At 35.6% G+C, this 22,900-nt stretch overlaps 1 protein-coding gene across 2 annotated transcripts in view; it reads right to left on the bottom strand.

The window, feature by feature from the left end:
* Positions 1-6,760: 6,760 nt before the first annotated feature.
* Positions 6,761-22,900, bottom strand: part of LOC113055471 (integumentary mucin C.1-like) — a 57,832-nt gene continuing 41,692 nt past the window's right edge. The window contains exons 1-9 of one of the 2 annotated variants that reach the window (XM_026221792.1): positions 10,193-10,273; positions 9,532-9,903; positions 8,816-8,869; positions 8,507-8,557; positions 8,348-8,398; positions 7,789-7,839; positions 7,644-7,697; positions 7,134-7,192; positions 6,761-7,045 (exon numbers count right to left, since the gene is read on the bottom strand). In XM_026221792.1, coding sequence (XP_026077577.1) covers positions 7,161-7,192; positions 7,644-7,697; positions 7,789-7,839; positions 8,348-8,398; positions 8,507-8,557; positions 8,816-8,869; positions 9,532-9,903; positions 10,193-10,247 — 720 coding nt within the window. In that variant the 5' untranslated portion in view covers positions 10,248-10,273 and the 3' untranslated portion in view covers positions 6,761-7,045; positions 7,134-7,160. Of the gene's footprint in view, positions 7,046-7,133; positions 7,193-7,643; positions 7,698-7,788; positions 7,840-8,347; positions 8,399-8,506; positions 8,558-8,815; positions 8,870-9,531; positions 9,904-10,192; positions 10,274-22,900 lie in introns of those variants that run through there. The other variant, XM_026221791.1, reaches the window with a different exon arrangement.

Raw genomic sequence — 22,900 nt, 5'->3', positions numbered from 1 at the left:
TAGGTCAAGATTCAAGATTTTTTATTCTTCACATACAAAATTATATATAGCATATATACAGTATAACCAGCAGTTAAATGTGAGTTAGGTCCGCTCCATGGACAGTGCAATTATGAAAGAAAAAAAACACACATGAAAATATACATGAATATAGGTATATAAGAATGAAATAAACAATAAAAATATAAGAATAAAATCTAAAAAAAGATGTATATTGTAGAATTAAATAGAGAACGCAAGATAATGTGCATGAAAGAAACTGTAGTCTTAAATATTAAAATACACAGGGATGTACAATGTGCATATGTGCATTATACTGTAGTCTTTAATATTAAGATACACAGGCAAATGTGCAAACAGGTTGACACTGTCTGTGTTAATGTGAGGTAGTGAATTATGAATATCTTACTGATAGAGTGAACATTAAGTGAAGACATGAAGATGTTAAGAAGCTGGTTTTGAGTTTAGCAGCCTGATGGCCTGGGGGAAGAAACTCCTCCCTCTCGGTTTTTGCCATCAGACTGGTATACCTCTTCAATCTTTAACATAACAGAAACACATGTGAATTCCAACATAACACAACTTTAAACACTAACACATCTCTCCCTACATTAATCTTGTGCAAAATCAAACAAAACTACATTTCATTATAACATTTATTCTCCTTACACAGTCTGACGCAAAACATGCTATAGGAATTTGAAATCTGATGCAACTTAAAGGGACAATAAGTAACTTTTTAGGTATTTTATTATCTAAAATCAATATTTTTATTAATAAATATGACCTCAATGGTGTACAAATACCTATACCAATGTTTAAACTAATCCTCGTAAATGAAGAATTTATTATCTTTATATACATGGGACGGGTAGGTCGACGGAGGCTTCCATGTAGTTCCGCCATCTTGCAAAACTATAATAGCAGAGAGGGACAAAAAGTACTAAGCCAACGCGTTTCCACAACGCGTTTTCGGTCAGAGCCAGAAACGCAGGTGCAGAGCAGTGAGAGGCGCTTGAAACTGCACCGGCAAGTTTAAAAGTCTGGATTGCATTCTTATTATGGACCATACATATGCCGCGCCACAGGAGAAGAAAACATCGTCGCCAAAACAGTCAAAAATAGAACGTAAAAGGAAACGTGACCGTAGATTACAGAAAACAAGAGTTAATGGCGGGGAAGCTTTTTCTAGGTGGAAAGAGCTAATGCTGGATAAAGATTTCAAAAGAGACGCTGAAGTGGCCAGTTTTCTTCTCAACAGGTAAGTCAGTGTTACAGTCTATATTACAATATTTTTTTATATCTAACAATGCACATTATTCAGAAAATATAACAAATAAAGAAGACATAACTACTAATTACAATATTTCATGTTTTCCACAGTCAGTAATTCATACTGTAACATTCGTTTGTTTATGGTCATGTTGCTGTTTGTTTGAAATAACACACCTGTTCACCTGAAGGAAAACTCGACGAAGTGCTATTAGAAGACATCCCGTCAAAAGCAAAATTAGTTTGAATGCAAAATACAATTTCACCACTAGATGGGAGTAATTCCTACTTAGTGTCCCTTTAAAGGGATAGTTCATATTTGGATAGTTAATTTAATTTGCTCATCCTCATGTTGCTCCAATCCCCTAAGACTTTTGTTCATCTTTGGAACACAGCTGAACATATTTAAAAAAAAAAATACAAGAGGTTTCTGTCACTCCATTGACAGCCTAAGCAGCTTTCTTTTTGAAGGCACATGTTACTACAAAATAAAAAACTGACTCCAATGAGTTCACATGGTCAGGGATCCTAAAAAAATAATTAAAATAAAATAAAAAAATAAAATACGACGCTATGATCATTTCCTAAGCGCTTGCGTCTGACAAGAAGTTAAGTGCGCAAGACAGTCCTGATCTTAAAAACACCATGCCATTAACACACACTAAATCCACACTATATCAAATGCCACTCCAGAGTGGTATTCAAAGCTTAGTGTAACGCATAATGCATCGTGTTCTGGGAATAAATTGTGAGCCATTTAGCAGTTTGATAAAAGGCAAAACTAACACAGACTTACTGCTGCAAATGTCTGCCTCTGCAGCTTTCTGTCTTCTCCGTTTCTGAAGGAATACCTCTCCACAAACATGACTGGGCTGACTGCTTCCTTTACGTCTTTTTAGCTAAAGAAATAAAATAAAAATAATAAGGGGAGGGGGATAAAATAGAATTATAAACATAATTGCAATAATATTATATGAGCAAAATATTTAAGATATAAACTGATATGAATGAACTGCAAGGTGGGAAAAAATACTGTAATCTCCTTTATTTACTTTTTTGGGATTTACAAAGGTATTTAAAAGTATGGTACAGTAAATGTGATTACTGTGATATCTGTCATATAAAAGCACATCAAAACACTACCATTACAGCTGTACAACCATAGATAGTTTGGTGATTATTGCGCTATTACTATACCATAGTAAAACTACAGTTACTGTGGTAAAAACATGGTCAATTTCCCATTCCTTTGTTTTAACTTCAGATTTCATTTGTTACTTTCGCACATGTCGTGGTTACCATGATTTTACTAAAAATACAACTTGCATCTTTGAACCTGATATGAATATAAAACGAATCCAAGGTATATGACCAATAGAGTTTAATCACCCCAGTTAGCAGGCGTGTTCATTTAGTTTAACACAATGAAACTCAAAGACAACCTCGGATGACCAATAGCCTACAATACAGCGATTAAATATAAGGTGCTAATCTGATTAATAAATAAGACAGAATATATTTTATAAAGGGCATTAAAAGTGCGTATTTACAGTTACTCACCCAACCTGTGGCACATGTAAACTGATGCCAAATATCGTGATGTGTGCTGAATGAAACTTCTTGAACGTGATTTCATAGCGATACATGAAAAAGCGATAAGTGAGAATGGGTTGTAAGAAAACGATTAAACTGCCTACTTGGACATGCCTTGGAGCATTGTTAAACTCACCTTTTAATCCCATTTTACCTGCAGTTGAGCATTGCTTTGGACGAACTCACCTCTGAATGCCGTTTGAGTGTTGTTAAACTCACCGCTGAATGCTGTTTTACCTGCAGTTGAGTGTTGTTAAACTCACCAATGATGAACGCACTAAACCTTTGTGCAGAGGGCACTTTGATATCAGTTTGCGAGGGGTTTAAAACATCAAAAACCTGTTGGAGAGCCAGATAAAAATTAACTGGGGGCCGACATTTGACTCACCCTGGCATATGTAATTTTTTGTAGCCTATTCTTTTTTTATTATTATTTATTGTAGTCTCGACCCATACAAGGCAGACAATGAGTTGCGGTGTGCTGACCCAAGACATCATTTCTGAAGACTTAAAACATGGAGCTTAATTTACCAGTACTACTTTTATAGACATTTATGGTAAATACTTTTTTTACTTTTTTTATTTGGTGTGAACCTGTCCTTAAAGGGGTCATATGATTTTGCTAAAAATAACATTATTTTGTCTATTTGGTGTAATGAAATGTGTTTATACGGTTTAAGGTTAAAATAAAAACATTATTTGCCACATACTGTATATTATTGTTTTTTCTCTATGCCCCGCCTTCTGAAACATGTAGAATTTTAAAAGCCGAATGCCTCAAGCATACCAGAAATGTTACGCTCCTGTGATACATGTCCTGGTGTGACAAACCAATTACAAATGAGGCTTTTGTTGCATCCAGTGGGGACATAATTACAGATTATAATGACTTATACTGTATTTTTATGCATTGCGTTACATCATACCGCGTTAACATAAAATCATGTCTGCATTTGTGATCGGAGAAACGGCATTCACGGATTTGCACAGAGCAGAGTCTTCACACACAGTGTGACATCATTTACCTCTGTAAATAAATAAAATTTAAATAAACATCTCACACACTTCAACGCACTTTGAATGGAATATATTCATTCGCTTCAAACTGGAATCATGGTGGAATATCCTGTTATGTCAACTTTGCAGGGCACTTCCGTTCGAAATAGAAGAAACGTCTGAAGGCATAAGAGAAACATATGAAATGTGAAGAGCTGGCCGTCGTGTTGACTGGAATTGAGAACTGCTGCTCTACACAGCTCAGAACTCGTGTTTGAATCATCAGTGGAAAATCAAACACATGTAAATGTACTTACAGACTTTGAGTCAAAACAGCTGGCATTGTGGTCTACTCTCCCAGGATCAAGAAACAGTCCTCCATGAAATGTGCTGCACACATCTGAATATTTGGGTTAAACTGTTCTGGAACAGTGTTGTAAAGTTGTGTCCTCTTATGGAAGGTCATACAAAGTAGTTTCACTTTTACAACAAAACAGCGTCTTCATGACAGAAACAGCGAGAAACAAAGGTTATGCCTTCTTTCTTTACGTGAACATTTAAGCGGTGTTAAGCAATTCCTCCCACATCATGACATAGACATGTGGGGCATGTTTAAATGAGGTGTTTTAGCGGGACGTGAGAGAGTGTAAACTTTTAGAAAGAATATCTCTTTGGGTTTGAGACTTTAGTCTTTGCAGTTTTACAGATCTTCTTAATGCACCAAGCTTGTAACACTCCAAAGAGAAAGGAAAAATTTAATTCATCATATGACTTTAAGAGAAGATGCGGCTAATAATACTGATCTGTTGAAGGCTTGAAAGGGGAAATGGCTGTGAGAAGCTGTGGTGGCTGAATGATGTTTCTATACTAAAGGTATCAGTTGGTGACATCTGCTAGCTACTGTTCTTTTTCATTTATCTGAGATCATTTCCTGAGAATTATGTTCTCATACATTATGGGCTGAGATGTGGCTGGTACAGAAGTGATCAGAGAATATGCCTCTGCAGGTCAAGAACAACTCTAAATAACATAATCAATAATAAAGGTCAAGTTTCTTTCAGCCATTCTTATTATAAACATAATTTGTTATTTTATGATTTTAAATGCACAGATACTCACTATAGGCTACCAGTTTCTTAACTGGGCTCATATGATTTTATTAATCTCTGTTTAATGCTAAGAATCAAATACTGATCTTTATGACATATTTTAATGCATGCATATATATGATAAGAAGCTAAACATCTATTCATACAGCTCCTGGACTTCTCTTTTTACCTAGAAAAAAAAAGTTGCATTATATTCCTGTGCATCACTTTGGTGAATTTCTGCTGTTTTAAATTGTGCTTTATAAACAAATTAATATAAAATACTTAAATGCAAACTGGCCCAGACAGATGAGTCCCATAAGTCAAAACAAGATCATAGCAACACCAATGGAAAACAGCACTATAAACAGGTTATCTGTGTCCAAAAAATTATTTTTGTTGCATATCATTTCTTCTGTGTTAGTTTGAATCTGAGAACATTGTGCTTTTTATATTTTTTCACCTTCAAACCAAACATGATTTCAGATGGCGAAGTTTAAATTCCTAGTTTCACCCCTACATCAGGAGCTAAAAACCTATGAAGATGATGAACTCCGTTACAGTGTGTGTGTGAGAAAAGAGACAGAATGAGACTCTCACACAGAATAAGGAAATGCATTGTGTGGTCAGTTCTTTGAAAATAAATGTAGATCATTGCTATCATGAGACCACAAGTACAACTGTCTTCACAGATCTGGGGCAAAGACTAACATTAAGAGAGAAAGGTCGTTTGGTAAAGTAACATATAAATATGAAAAATACACCATTACCATTAATACACTTGAAAAATACTTGATCATAATATCAAAATTAAGAATGTGAAATACATTATTCACTTAATAGTGATTTTGTTAGGTATGTTTGCTCATTAAAGGGTTGGTTCACCCAAAATTGAAAATGATGTCATTAATAACTCACCCTCATGTCGTTCCAAACCAGTAAGACCTCCATTAATATTCGGAACATTTTATATTTTAAAAAACATAATACGGACAACAGTCTGAAAACACAAACATGTTTCTACACTCATTTGTCTGTACCTATTCTGAAATTACTAAAATCAAATTACATTACAAAACTTTTCTATACTCCACAGCATGATGAAGAGGGCCAAACTGAGTCAATAATCACAACTATTCAAAATAGGAGGACAAATGTGAAGTGGCTTCACCTACAAAGCTTCAAACTTGGTGTGTGAAGATGCATCACATTAGATTTGATACCAGTGACACCAAACACGATTAATGCATGTCTTGATACCAAACATGATGCACAATGATTGGATCAGTGCATTTGGGGGTGTATGAACAGCGCTCTCTTCCACCCTCAATAGCCATGGCTGAAGTGACCTTGAGCAAGGCACTGAACCCCCAGTTGCTCCCCGGGTGCTGGATATATAGCTGCCCACTGCTCCGGGTGTGTGTTCACAGTGTGTTCACTTCTCACTGCTGTGTGTGCACTTGGATGACCATACTTTGCAAGTGTCATGACTTTCATCTCTCCTTATATCAATCTTGTGCAAAATCAAACAAAATAACACTTCATTACAAAATTTGACGCAAAACATGCAAGTAACTTGAAAACAGATGCAACTTAAAGGGATAGTCGCCAAAGCGCAGTGCCCTTAACACACACTAAATTCTCACAATTTCAAATTGCATTCCGGAGCGGTATTCAGTGCTTAGGGTATCCCACAATGCAACATGTTCTTGATTTTGAGACTATTGCCAAAGTTAAGTTCAATATTAATAATAAGATATTACATATAATTTGGTGATAAAACAAAGTCCTACATGTTTTATTGCTTCAAAGATTAGTATATTTATTTTGAACTGCTTTTTAATCACTTAATTAGAAGCACAAATTACAATTATGAAATGTTATAGGGACTACTGATGAAGTTATGTAAAATAAGCTATATAAACACTTGCATTTTTACAATACTATAAGTTTGAACACTTGCACCAAATACAGGAAATACATCATATAAATTGTCAAGTGGTCAAGTGCCAAGACTGCAAGTGTGGGTATTTAGACAAGGCAGTTATTTCTATCTGTCAGGAGGTGTAGTTCATCTCTGTGAACATCAGCAAACCCTGCAGAGACACAGACTTTATTATCATATGTTTCTATATCATGGAGTTTATCAGTTTCTGTACAACTAAACCTGTACATTGTTCTTACTGGTGAAGCGGCACAGACAGATGAATCCTATGAGTCCAGACAGAAATAATGCCATGAGTCTGTCAAAAGAATAAAAAGAAGAGTGGAAGTAGAGGTCATGGTTAATGCGTTAAATAGGATTCAACAATGTAACAGTTTTCTCATTGAGGAAGAGTGGATGAACAGTAAGGGATTCCTTTGATTTGCTGGTTGGCAGGCTTGTCTTCGATTGGACATCGACTGATGTAAAAAATAACATATTGCAAACTGTATGTTACTGTATGTTATTGTTTCAGAGGTGGAATTTAAAGCAGCTGAAAATACATGCAGCACTGAAAATTGCAGTTATGTACAGTAAATGTACAGTAAATTAAGCTGTCAGGGGCCATTCACACAGAAAACATTTTTGTTTTGAAAAACTCCAGGAGTGGCAAATAGAATGGGAAAAAAATGCAAGGACATGAGACGTGTTTTTAAAAGTTGAATTTGAAATTGAGCACCGTGTTTTAAAGTGTCATATGCAAGACTTACCCGTGGTTTCTGTTGCTGCGCTGGTTAGCAGGTTTGATTCTGATTGAAAGTCTACTAATAGAAAAATTCTACATTGCAAGGGGAATCATTTCTAAAAGTTTAAAATTATCTAGAATAACCAACAATTGTGTTATTAGTAACTTACCAGTTTTACTGTATGTTGTTGTTTCAGAAGTGGACATGACATTTAACTCTGCTAAAAATAGATGAAGAAAATTGCAGTTATGTACAGTAAAAAGTACATTTAGCTGTTATGGGCTATTCACACAGAAAAGGTTTTAGCTTTGAAAAACTCCAGGAGCAGCAAATAGAATGGGAAAAAATGCAAGGCCCCAAGACGTTTAAAACATTTTTAATTGAGCACCATGTTTTTACACGTCATATGCAAGACACTGCAAAAGACATGAGACACAAGCACAATGGTTAAGCACATCTGTCTAGTGTATTTACATATACAAAAAACAATGGGAATGTATAGTGCAATGGATAGTAATCACAGTCTGTGTGACCGGCCCATAACCATTTTGAAAGCAGCATAATCATGAACCGCATCTTCATTTAATTATGTGTGTGCTACAGCTTACTTACCATGTAACAATAAACTTTGAAACTGCATCCCAGCTGTATTTTTTATTATGAATTGAATCCAACATGTTAATTCTGCACAGTAACTTTTCTCATTGAGGAAGAGTGGATGAACTTACTTAGGGTTGTCTTTGCTGTGCTGGTTGGCAGGCTTGTCTTGGATTCGTCATCTACAAATGTAAAAATAACATATTGCAAAGGGAATCACTTTTCAGAAGGGAATTATTTCTCAAATGTAAAATGATCTAGAATAACCAGAAAATGTGTTAGTAACTTACCAGTTTTACTGTATGTTGTTATTTCAGAAGTGAACATTACATTTAATGCTGCTGAAAATACAACGTGAAAAGTGTGGTAATGTACAGTAAATGTAGCTGTTTGTGACCATTATTTTTTTTTTTTTTACTGTATGCTGTTTTAAAAGTTGCCAGTATAGTTCATGCTAAAAAAAAAAAGGGCCACTGAGAAAATTACAGCAAAATGTATTAAATGTTGAATAAATAATCATGAATTTGAAAGAATTATTGTTGTTTCGAGGACATTCAGAAAGGAGTCTGAATAACTGATATACAAACTCATTTACTCACAGCTTGTCGGGGCTGTTGTTGTAGTCCTATGTTCAGTGGTGGTTGAAGTTGAATCTGCAGAAATAATTTATCAGAATTACAGGGAGTCATTTACATTATGCAAAGTTTGTACATAGTCTGTAAAATCTGTACATAGTCTGGATCTCTGTCCTCTAAACTATGATCACATGATTAGCTCAAGCTCCTCTTTCTTTCTTCCTTCATGTATCAGATTACTCACTTTTAAAAGTCACGCTGTGGTTTTAGTGTTTGTCTGAAAATAACTTAATAAAGTTTTTCTGTGTTAGAATCAAGAGACTTCACAGATTACTGATTCAGTGTCTGAAAGAAGCATCACACAACTGCTAGAATCAGCATCAATATGTTGTTTCTGAATGATTCTGTGGTTTCAATAATATTCAACAATATTCAACTATACAACATTTAGTATATTTGTCCTTTCAGTGTTGTACAGCCTATAGAAAGTGTGTTAATAAAAAAAAATCATACAGAATTATTAAACAGTTATTATCATTCCATTTTTCTCATATTAGTTTGTTTATTGAAGATAGTGACATTTTTTTTATTGGTCAATCCTCCGTGATTTCATAATATTCTTCTTTGCCTACATTATAAATCATACTAGCTAATAATAATTATATATGTGTCTCTAATCATGAGCTTTTATTTATCTATTTTTTTTTTTTTTTTAGATGATAACAGTGATAATAACTCACCTCTGGTAGTGATTGTGTCTCTGAAGTTGATCGTGTCTCTGATGGTGATTGTGACTGTGATGGGGATTGTGTTACTGATGGTGTATGTGTCACTGTGTGGTGATCTGATCTCAGGTTCAGTCTTGAGTGAATAAACACAGCTCAGCTCTCTGCTGTTCACTGATTGTGTGAAGAGTTCACTACGACTTACATAAAACACACAAAGACTCCCTCCAGACTGACTCCAGTGAGAGACACGGTGATCCAGAAGAACATCATATTCAGTGTAGAGACTACAGATGAAATCAGCTCTGACTGAAAGTGGTATTTCACATGATATGCTGAGCGGGTCATCATTATCACTAACACTGATGAAGGGTTTCTGAAGGGAATCTGTTTAAAGACAAATGATCCAGTTACTAAAACACTACCATAACAGTTTCCAAATCACAATGAAATCACAGTGAAATGTTTTCAGGCACATATTCTGTGGTTCTAAAAACCCAAATAAGACAACTGCTGATTATATACAAAATATTCTACAACAAAACAAATATGTCAGATAGGTTCACAAGCAGCCTACTGATAAACATGTTAAAATATTTTAGACAATGACTCTTTTTTTCACTACAAATGTGGACATACAGTATTTAATGAACATTAAACAGCAGAGATCACTTACTGTAAGACTGAACCTCCATCAGGAGCTGAAACACTATGAAGATGAACAACTCCATTACAGCGAGAGTGAGAGAAGAGACAAGACTCACACAATAGGTGAATTAGGAAGTAACTCATCAGACCAGAGTCTTTTGTATGAAGATGAACGTAATCATGACCACACTCACACCCGTGTGGACTGTAACATGTATATGAACCTTTATTTTACACAATAAACCCTGATATGTCCAGAATGAGCAAAACATTTAAGTAACCTAATTTATTATACATTTGGTATTTAAAAAATAAATTAACAGAATTTTGGGGTGTAAAATTCATACTAAACCCTTCAAGGTTAAATGCAAGTTAGCAGCCACTCTCCAGCATGTGCTCTATAACTATCAAAGAGACTCTCTCATACAGTTTGTAGACTGAAGGTTGTAGCTCGTCCTTGTGATGTTTCAATAAAGCAACTTAGTTTAATCAAAGTCTGAGCTTTATTAACATTGAACGTTTGACTGTAAATGCAAGCATGATGTGACTACTCTTAGAAAACTGGCAGACTAGAGTTCTTTTTTATTTTCTCAACTTAAAGGTTTAGTTCACCGAAAAGTGAAAATTATGTCATTAATAACTCACCCTCATGTCGTTCCAAACCAGTAAGACCTCCGTTTATCTTCAGAACACAGTTTAAGATATTTTAGATTTAGTCTGAGAGCTCTCAGTCCCTCCATTGAAGCTGTGAGTACGGTATACTGTCCATGTCCAGAAAGGTAAGAAAAACATCATCAAAGTAGTCCATGTGACATCAGAGGATCACTTAGAATTTGTTGAAGCATTGAAAATACATTTTGGTCTAAAAATAGCAAAAACTACGACTTTATTCAGCATTGTCTTCTCTTCCGTGTCTGTTGTGAGAGAGTTCAAAACAAAGCAGTTTGTGATATCCGGTTCGCGAACTAATCATTCGATGTAACCCGATCTTCTTGAACCAGTTCACCAAATCGAACTGAATCATTTGAAATGGTTCGCGTCTCCAATAAGCATTAATCCACAAATTACTTAAACTGTTAACTTTTTTAATATGGCTGACACTCCCTCTGTATCCCGGAGTAATTAATTTACTCAAACAGAGGTCTCACTGGTTTGGAACGACATGATGGTGAGTTATTAATGACATAATTTTCATTTTCGGTGAACTAACCCTTTAACTCTTAGTATATACTAGGTCGCCACCTAATGGATTAAAGACACATTACCTATAACAACATTAAACTGTTTAATAACACATCACCCTTCCTTATGAGTTACTTAACAAATGTAACATTGAACTGTGAAATTATTGTAGTCAGAAAATTTGTTTTTACTTTTTTTTCATGAATGTCTTCCTTTTATCTTGCAAAGTCCTTGTATCTCTTAGGAGTTGGGGCAATTCGTCCAGACCATGTTGCACCGTTTTAAGTTAACTGATTGTAGTGTGACTGGAATCAAACTCAAGTAGATCAGTTTTCTGGTTGTTCATAGTGCACTTTACTTTCTGGGACGTTATCAGGCTTAGCTGCAAGTTGATCCTGACCATGAACTTAATTTTGCCTGTAAGTTTGTTGAACTGAAGTAGATGCTGGTTCAGTGCCACTGACTGTAGGCATCTGAACTGACCTCTGCATTGCAATATACTCCCAGGGATCTGAAGTTTCACATTAATATTGTTAAGTTTTGGCTTCTACTTCAAAACTGAGAAGGCTTTCTCAGAAATGACTCTTATGTCAGCGCCTGTATCAATTTTAAAGTATATGTCTGTGACCGAATTAGGAGTGTGACAATACGAGCTCCATTTCTGTCATGAGTTAACTCACCCAGGAAATGTGTTACACTGCTGCCCTCTTGTGGTTTGCTGACATCATGGACTTCTCGGGTTCTACAAACTGCAGCGAAATGACCCTTTTTCCTGCATTTGCAACACTCAGCACCTTTTGCTGGACAAATTTCACCTTTCCCATGATTTCCACCTCGCTGATTTTGAGCACTGATGCTGGCAGTCTGTTCATTAATGTGTCCACGGACTTGTTCAGACTGCATCATGAGCTCTACGGCATTTCTGAGGTATTAATAGGAACTTTCTGTCAGCTTTCGTGTTCTGAATCCAGATCACGAGCCTGTCGCGAATATTCTCCTTTTAGACGCACCAAAGTCACACGTGTTTGCTAGCTTGTGGAGGCAGGGCCGTAGGGGTTTGTGGGGCCCTGTTGCAGGTTGTACAAGTGGGCCTTGTTTGAAATTGTTTAATTTGAATGTAAATGCTATTTACTCAATGCTTAAGTTCATCTTGTTACTGCCAGATAATTTTGAAAGAAAGATATGAAATCAATTACAATCAACCAAAACTTCAGACAGCTGTTATTATGACAATATTTACACAACTGTCAATACTTTGTTGACCAATTACCAAGCAATGCTTAATTTTGTTCAGACTGTGGTGGGAAACAGTTGCATTAGCAATTCAGGAAAAAAAAAAAACATAAGCAAAACATGGTGCTTTTTAAGGTGCTGAATAATTATTGTAATTATTATTATTCAATTTCGCTAGTAGTCCACTGTATGAAGAATTTTTGGGTTTAATGTCAGTTCACTTTATTTAGCTATACTCACTTGCATAAATGTATTACAGTGTCCTGCACCTACTATAGGCTAGTAATACACACACACACACATACAAACATATATATATATATATATATATATATATATATATATATATATATATATATATATATATATATACATACATATATATATATATATATATATATATATATATATATATATATATATATATATATATATACAGTATATATACAACTTTGAAATGTGTGTACATTTCCTGAGGTAGTGATGCATTCTTTGGAGAGGGGAAAAAGGCCCGGCACAAAACTGAGGTGCTCCGGATTGTTGTGACTGAGATTATGGAAAAATGCCCTCATGTAGGTAAAAAGCATTCAACTGATGTTGCAACAAAAATGTTGGCAAAATATCCCAATCCTCTCCAAGATGTAATAGATGGGAGTATTGTTGGAACAGGCCACCATTTCCTTATCAAACAGTTGCAAAACAGAATTGAAAATGTGAGGCACACTTCAACACCCAAAATAAGAAAAAGAAAACAGACTGATGTCTCAGACCAGACAAACGAGATCCCATTACAAGAGACCGCAGCAATAAAGGACACTTACGGGTGCAACAAATGGAATGTAAAATGTATGCCCATTGAAGAAACTCAAGAGTAGCTGTTTTGGTTTGATGAACTTGGCATTTCAGTCCACTTCGAGGAACTCACTGGGATTGACCTCAAAGAGACATTCACATGAAATTTGGATTCGAAGGGAAAAAGGCTTCTCGACTACATGACCACAGTTTGTTTCAGCAAGAAGTTCCTTCAGAATTATGCAAAGCTTCAGAGGATGCGGGGACTGCAGAGTGACTGCTCAAATGATGTGATCGAGATGCTCCTGCTTCTGCTCAGCTACTTTGATGAGGAGGAGGAGTCCATGTTCTTCCATGTAGAAAATGGATGTCTGGCAGAAGAGATCCAACTGGAGGAAGTGCCTCTGACCCCCGCTGTTATTGTCTGTCGTAAGTCGTTTTTTATTTTTTTCAATCTTTTTTTATTGCACTTTATAGAATCTGTCATGTGAGTGCAGAGCTTATTGGTATAACCTGTTAAATAATTTGTTCTTAGGACAGCCCTGCTATTCCTCAACAAGGTACATGCTGAGTCTGGATCAGAACCTGATCAACACAAACATCTCCTCATTCATTTTGCATTGTGCCTCATGTCCAGGAGCTACTACTGTTTTAATATCCATTATCCATCTGAGCTGGCTTCAACTCTGGAGTTTCTTCAAGGGTGAGTAAACATGGCTTTCTCATTATTACTTTCCCTGGTGTAGTCTGGCTCATATACACACGCAGACAGACAGGCACATGCATGCAGACAGACAGGCACATGCAAGTACAGACAGACAGAAATGTGCACACACAGACAGGCACGCGCACAGACATGAAGGCACGCACACACGCAGACAGACAGACACACATACATTTATGCATTGACAGATGTATTTTTTTAATTTACCACAATATAACTTCATTATTAAAACATAAAAATACGGAATATTCTGGATATTTTATGTATAATATACAGGACCTCTCCATTTAAAATGCAAAGTTTTACTGTTGTTTTGCAGTTAAATTAATTATATTGTTTGATATTTCCCTGTTAATTTGATTGTTTATTCAGTGGTGGACAGTAACGGAGTAGCTTTACTTCGTTACTGTACTTAAGTAAATTTTTCAAGTAGGCTATCTGTACTTTACTGGAGTAGTTTTATTTCGAGTAACTTTTACTTTTACTTCACTACATTCCAAAGCATAAAATCGTACTTTTTACTTCACTACATTTCATAAAACATATCGTTACTCCCTATAATATATCACATGCTCCGACACGCAGAAGCGGTGTCTGATTCATCATGAACTAACTGAGTCTTTTCAAAATATACTTTTAAATCGGATCGCGAATCGCACCAAACGATTCGTTTACGAATTAGAATGATCCGATTGCATTAAGGGGCAAGGAACTCGACCGGAAGTTGAAGTCGGGTGGGGGCTGCCATCTTTTAGCAGAACTTCACTTGCGTTAGCATTCCCATTGACTCCCATCCATTTTGGCGTCACTTTGACAGCGAATAACTTTACATCTGAGGCGTTTAAAGACTCTGTTTGTCCATTATTTATTTCTAAAGATACACGACAATGTATAAAGGGCTCCATTACCTTCTATGTTACATTATGGCCCCGTATAAACAGTTTTTGTAAAAAATAGGCTAACGATTGCGTCATAGCCACTCGGCTCTCTGTCGCATTACCGTACAGACAGGTGGAGAAGCTCGCAGGCAATTAACTTAATATGGCGTACTGGCGTTACATTTTAAAATACTATACAAAATAATTAATCAGAATACTTACTCCTGCTCACTCACGCCAAAGAACTCCCCGCTCAAGCTCGCCGTCTCTGCAAGATTAACGATGGCAGTTTGCACGCACAGCTACTAGAAGATTTACATCTGGCAGACAGGTTGCTGACGTCGTCAAGCTTCGTTTGAGTCTGCGCGTCAGAAACGGAAGTGCTAAAAAACGCTAAAAATGGGCTTCACTTGTCTCAATTGAGTTCCAATGGGGTTGCTGTGTCCATTTCTTTTACTGTCTATGGATTGCAGCTGTTCTGGAGTCGACCACTCACTGATTCAAATGAACCGTTTAGTGTGAGTCTACAGAAGTAAGAACCGGGAGATCTTGTGAGCGCGCGTGCGTCTGATGTTGCTAAAAGTAAGTTATTAATGTCGAAATTTAGGATTAATTACTGTAACTGAAAATCATATTTTGGTCAAAATTGTCAGTTGTTTGGGAACCAAATCCGCTGTAAAGAGTGATCTGTTTAAGCCCACTGAAATGCTCGAGAATCAGCGTCTCTGTGTTTTAGGTTAAAAAAAAACACATTAAACTAACACAGATTATATAAAATAACTCGTGCATGTTCAAATTCCCCGCTGCCATAATATTAAGTTTTATTAAAATGCTACCATGTCCTATGTGACGTCTGTTTTTATATTGTTTATCAACAGTAACGTTAAATTGTTTGGATTAACTAGACGAGTAATGTTAGACAGACATGAATGTTTATTCATAACCGTACTGAAAATATTGTAAATATTGTTAGCTGATGCTAACTGTCTACCTAACAAGCTTGCTGGTGCTAACTTGAGGTAATTTTTTTTTATAAATAATGTCCAAATATTTTTATTCAACCACCTATATATATATATATATATATATATATATATATATATATATATATATATAGATTACATCTGGGGAGAAAATAAAGGATGTGATGTTCAGAACATGGTAACTACAGTAATTATCATAGAGGGGAAGAGATGGACCCCGTTTGGCCAGGGGTGTTTTTACACCACAGACAAGATTTGAGAAGGAAAAAATCATTATGTAAATATAATTATATTTTCCTTAAAATGTTCTTCCTAACTTCAGGCCTTATTATCATGTCATATATAACTGTAATGTTCTGTAAAACAACAAACTTTAAATTCCTTTTTTCTTACTGGTGAAAATCTGATGGTCAACTCTGCTTTCTCTCAGGTGCATCACAGTGTAAGCTTCACAGTGAACATTACTCTCGTCAATGTAGTCCATATCAACAACAAAAATATATCTTGACTCCATATAGTGGTTATTTTGGAAAAAATCCCAGGTATTTTGAGCAGTAGGATTATTTAATTAATAATTAATTTAATTATTATGTGCTAGTATACAATTAAATTAAGTAGCCCATATAAAATTTCAAACATCTATCTTTCAGTACTTTTTTACTTAAGTACATAAAAAATTGAGTACTTTTGTACTTTCACTTGAGTAAAATTGAAAAAGGAGTACTTTTACTTTTACTGGAGTAATATTTTACTATAATTATCTGTACTTTTACTCAAGTACTTGATTTGTGTACTTGGTCCACCACTATGTTTATTGATGCACAATAAGCAATTATTACATGTAAAAAATACATGAAATTGTCTACTTATGTACAACACAGTTATGTGAAATTAACAAAAAAAAAAATTGTAGACTTAACAATTTTTTTATTTGACCGTTAATTTTTTTTATTTTGGCCGTCCCCGTGGTTGTGGCGCTGGTCGAACGGGTCTGGCTGGAAGGAAGTCCTCCGTGAGAGACGGATCCAGAATGTCGCTGGCGGCTACACATGACCTCTCCTCAGGTCCATAGCCCTCCCAGTCCACAAAATATTGTAGCTGACCCCCTCTCCTTCTAGAGTCCAGTAATTCCTTGACCATGTAAGCCGGTGCACCTTCAATGTCCACTGGCAGTGGTGGCTCTTGAGCCTCATGATTGGGGTCAGCATCCGTGTGGACCGGTTTCAGCAGTGAGACATGGAAGGAGGGAGAGATACGGTAGTTAACAGGAAGCTCTAATTGGTACGTGACTTCATTGATTCTTCTTAGAATTTTGAAAGGGCCAACGTACCTTGGGCTGAGCTTCCTGCTCGGTAGCCGTAACTTGAAATCCCGTGTTGAGAGCCAGACCCGTTGTTTTGGTTGGTAGGATGGATGTGGTCGACGTCGCTTGTTAGCCTGGAGTTCCTGTACTCTGACAGCTCGTTGTAGGCAGACGTGAGCACTGTCCCACACCCTCTCGCTCAGACGAATGCAGTCATCCACAGCGGGGATCGTTGAACTTGTTGAACAACGGTTATTATTTTAATGTTTATGTAAAAAAAAGTACACATTGATGCTAATTTTATTTGTTATTTGCTGGTTTTCTACATAAAACTTGGTGAATTGATTTCATTGTGTAGCATTAGGACTTTTTTAACAGGATTCTGTGATAACCAATGAGCTAGCTAAGAACAATAGGTAGATATGGTAAGGTCTAAACATGGACTAAACATGAGATAATGTGTGTTCTTAGAATGAACACAAAACGACAAACTTTGATGTTTATGGAAACTCACCCCATAAGAAACAAAAGTATTCTCTCAGATCTCGATGCCTCCAATGAAATAAGTCATACGGGCACACTTTCTCTTTGTTGGGGTCTTCTTTGTGGATGTAACCATCTCCGAAGTTTGCACTGTGCGTCTGTTTGCCTCTAAATGTTACGGATTTTCCCCATTTTTCTGTCTTTATCCCCATCAAATGATACTATCGATATAGCCTCTGATATATTCCAAATCATCTGACGCCAGTCCAATACATTCTTCCTCGTCGTCATCTTCGCTCAGTTGTAGATTAGGGATATTATACAGTTTTATTATGCCGCTTTCATCGTCGCTCAGATCGTCTTCAGAATCAGTGAGCGCTTGTTTATAAGCATCAGGCTTGTCTTCAAGTACTTCAAAACATTTTCGGTGTAACGGCCACGGTTCAGCTCGTCTGCGATCATCTTTGCGGCGTACATCTTAATTTAATTTTGATATCAGCTAGAGCCGGCCAGAGCGCTGCATACTAAGTAGCCACGCTTCCCTCGGAGGGCGCGGGCAATAGCAAAAGAAACAAAAGCCGACTTATCCAGTATGGAAATACAGACAGACAATAAAACGCCCCTACTGCGTGCTAGAATATCCGACAAACTAGCTGATTTCAACCTCAAAATGTACGCTTTTAAATATACCAATACTGCTATCTCAAACACAGAGGGGCTTCTTTGTGATCTCAACTAACAGACTCTGCAAAAAAACGAAATTCACCAATTTTGAAAAAAAAAAAACGCTTCTTTCTCATTTTGCTCGAAAGTTGTGCTGCCGACTTGTGTCACTGGTTTCCGTGACGGGTCACATATTTGTAAATTATATTGTAGTTTGTATGGTTAATATTAATGTAATTGTAAGCAAACTAGAGTTTAACAAAAAGGTAATTCGGCCCACAGAAGGGGACACTTTCTCCGATCCGGCCCTTAACCTTAAATGAATTTGACACCCCTGCTTTAAACTCTTTTTAATGTTTAAATTGACAAATGGTAAGGCTTAAAAACACATGAAAATGGTAAGCTTTCGTGACACTTAAGGTGCACTTAATTTGGAAATAAACGTTAAGCAGTGTTATTAATAAATTATCACATACTAAACTTGGGAAAATAAATAAATTGTGAGTTTGACAGAATAATCTAATTTAAATCTACAGTAAAAGTTTTTTTAATTTATGAATCTTCCACATATTATATTCTCATACACTACCGAAGACTACAGAATACCCAAGACATGTCACTCTTCTAGTTTTGAATGGGAAAAATGTATGGAATTATAAAACTGAACGTAACTTTCTTTTTAGAAACTATCAAAAATATGCCAATACAAAAGAAGAAAAACACAATGAAAAAAAAATGAAACTCGGTCACACAAATTTAACAGGCTCTTCAAATAGGCTATGCTTCATTCTTTGTTCATGTTTTTCAAATATTTGTTGGATTTTGAATGCATTGCCACAGATTTCGCTTACACTTCGCAGTTTTTCATTTGGTGTTTTGACACAAACTTCTCAAGCTGCCTTGAAGGACAAGCGAAGGAGGAAGATGATGCTGCTCCATGTCTCCTGAAAGCTCAGCTTTACAGACTGAAATGATCGAAGGTCAAATATTATTTAAATATTTAGTAATACAAAGCACGACGTATTGCATACAAATCACATCGAGAGCTTTTTGTATTAATGCAGAGAACAAAAACATACAAAAGTATAAACATATATCACATAATATCAATCATAAAAATTAAAGAATAAAATAGAATAAAGAAAAGAGGGCCAAAATCTGAACAAAATCAATTGGATCAAAGGCAGAGCAAATTATAACAGTTCTTATAGCTTTCTTATTAGTAGACACTGAGATTACATTCAAATAGTTATCCATTTCTTTTAGGAAAACAGAAAAGACAGGTTGGAGAATTTGCATTTGTGAATTTGAAATTTGTTTAGGAAAATATTTAAATTAATTACAAAACTGATATTTTCGTTTTCGGTCAAGAGTCATATAATAACCAAATATAATGTTTTTCATATGTACTGAGAAGCCTGATAAAATCTTACACTTGACAAACACACCAATATCATCCCAAAGTTTCTGACCAAAATAAGTGTTCAGTTTCTTCAGAACTCAAACAAAAAGAGCTTGTAAGATCAATGTCAGATTTAAATCTTTGTATAAACTTCTTTACATGGTAGAACCTGTGTATGAGCTTAAAATACATTTCTTTCACTTTGTCTGTGAAAAAGAATTTTTGAGGAAGAGACAAGATTTTATCACCGCGAGAGCTTTCCAATATGCGCGCCATTGAGTGACGTCTGTACTTCCTGGTCGGAGAGCACCTGTCCATCAAAAGCTCACTATCCAATCAGAGTAGATCATTAACATTAACAAAGAATGAAGCATATTTGAAGAGCCTGTTAAATTTGTGCGACTGAGTTCATTTTTTTTTCATTTTCATTGTGTTTTTCTTTTATAATGGCATATTTTTGATAGTTTCAGTGTTTAATAGATAGTGTCTTGGTGACCTGGATATTGATATTTTTGTTTTTAAAGGTCAAAGCACCAAAGTTGAATTTACCCTGTAATGATTTTATGATCTAGATTCTAAACTAAGTCATTTCAACTGAAAGATGAATAATCTTACTAGAAGGGCACATGATAAAAAATATTTTCATACCAGTCGTTTTCTATTAATTGCCCTCTCTTTAAATGCAAAGAAATTCATATACAGTATGTGGTATTCTGAGGGAGCTCTCATGTTTGAGTTAAAGTGGAAGTGAGAACAAGAGATGTAGTACGTGAGTGTGAAATAAAGTAAGTTACATATGTTTCATATGGAGACATCATACATATGTTTCATATGGAGTGCATTTGCTTTTAATTGAGACACTCAACATATTGGCAATGAGGATGGGATTGAGTCGGAGTCAACCCACCCCATTCTTGCAAACACAAGGTGAACCACCCATTCCGTTCAAGGAGTGGATCAAAACTTTTGACAAGTTCTTGCTGGCCCTGGGCCCTGCAGCCATTTGTGGATAAATGCTTATGCGAACCGTTTCAAAATATTCAGTTCAATTTGGTGAACTGGTTCAAAAAGATCCGGTTACATCGAATGATTCGTTTGCGAACCGGATATGACAACGCTCTCACAAGAGACACGGAAGAGAAGACAATGCTGAATAAAGTCGTAGTTTTTGTTATTTTTTAGACCAAAATGTATTTTCAATGCTTCAAAAAATTCTAACTGACCCTCTGATGTCACATGGACTGCTTTGATTATGTTTTTCTTACCTTTCTGGACATGGACAGTATACCGTACACACAGCTTCAATGGAGGGACTGAGAGCTCTCTGACTAAATCTAAAATATCTTAAACTGTGTTCCGAAGATGGACAGAAGTCTCACGGGTTTGGAACGACATGAGGGTGCGTTATTAATTACATAATTTTGATTATTGGGTGAACTAACCCTTTAAGGGATATGTGGTGTTCTGAATTAGCATCAAGAGGGAGCTCTCGTGTTTAAGTTACGGAGGGAGAGCCAGAACAAGGAGGTTATACAGAGTTTGACACAAAGTTCATTTGTTTTTAATTAAGACACTCTAAATATATTTAGTCTATTTGTATATGCTGTACTGACAGCATAGTTTTATATAATTAATGTACAGTTAATTTTCTATAGACCCTCAATAAAAAAAATCAAGAAAAGAAATGAAAAGAGCCTTGATAATGCTTCAAATAGATTTTTTAGCTGCAAATATCTTCACATTCATTTAAAATTGACATCCTATGACATGCAATCTGTCTAAATAAATGTTAAATAGAAGTCCATTTACACCAAGTATATTATGATCACAAAGCTTATGACAGTTAACATGTTAAGAGGACCATTTTTTCTGATTTCTCCTTTAAACAGTAAGTAGCACTAATATAAGAAAATTGAACAATTAAATATAAATCAGAAGTAGAAATATAGAGAAAATAACATTTGTTTAATGTATCTACAGATATTTTAAAGTATGATCTTTCAGTTTAGTCATTTTAACAGTCTGTTCATTTAATATCAAACAATGCAAGATACATCTTTCAAATCACACTTGTGACTGAAATACAGATACTCAGTTTACAGACAGTAAATTACAACAACTTGATATTATGAATATGTTGAAATTATGCTTCTAATGTTAGCGATCAGTGGGCTAAGAGTGCACATATGTTTTGTTTGATAATAACAATAATAACAGACTCAAGCATCCCTGATGTATGACTTTTCTATGTCACCTTGATTAGAGTCAGAACTTTACTACCAAAACACTGGTTTGTATCATCCAAAGAGAGTCATAAAGGTTCCAATTTTGGTTCCCCAAATAACATTTCAGTGAACAGTTCTTACATTTTTTTCTTTCTTATTGTAAATAACATTAAAAAAATCTAAAGAATGTTTTTCCACTATAAAGAAAATGTTGTGCAATGGAGAGTTTCCATTAAAGTTTCTTCATGCAACAATCAACACCAATAAAGAACCTTTGTTTTTTAAGAGAGTATCATGGATGAGTTTTTATACTAAAACACCGGACTGAATGGTTCATTACAACAGAATGTAAATCACTATTCTCTTTTATCTCTGATGTAATTGACTGGGTTTTGAGGGACTAAAAGCTATGGTGGAGCATGAAAAACTGTTTAAATGTATATATCTTGAGTAATACAGAATAGTAAGGAGAAAAAAAAAGTCTAGTTCAAAACATTTACAATTACTTCAGAAAGTTCAGCCTTTATTGAATGCTCAATTATCTGTTCTTGGTTTTGGAGTGTGCCTTGCCACAGACAGTCACTGTATATTCAACACCAGACACTCAATAATGAAAATAAACACCTATTTGTCTGCAAGTAAAGATATTTTATTTACAGGATGGTGGTACATAATAAACAAAGACATGAGATTCATCAGTGCATGTCCACCAAACTTTACTTTTGATGTTCTGAATTTGAAAGAGCTGGTTTGTCCGGGATTGTGGAGTACAGGTGATAAACATTCTTAAGAAAGAAGAAAGAAAGACAGAAAACACATGGAAGATGGAATGTGTTAGTATTCTGTTGATGATGGACGGTCATGTGGG

This window comes from Carassius auratus, chromosome 36, assembly GCF_003368295.1.
Source record: "Carassius auratus strain Wakin chromosome 36, ASM336829v1, whole genome shotgun sequence".
Taxonomy (NCBI): domain Eukaryota; kingdom Metazoa; phylum Chordata; class Actinopteri; order Cypriniformes; family Cyprinidae; genus Carassius; species Carassius auratus.
The sequence above is the reverse complement of the archived record's forward strand: the minus strand, read 5'-3'. Positions and strand labels throughout refer to the sequence as shown.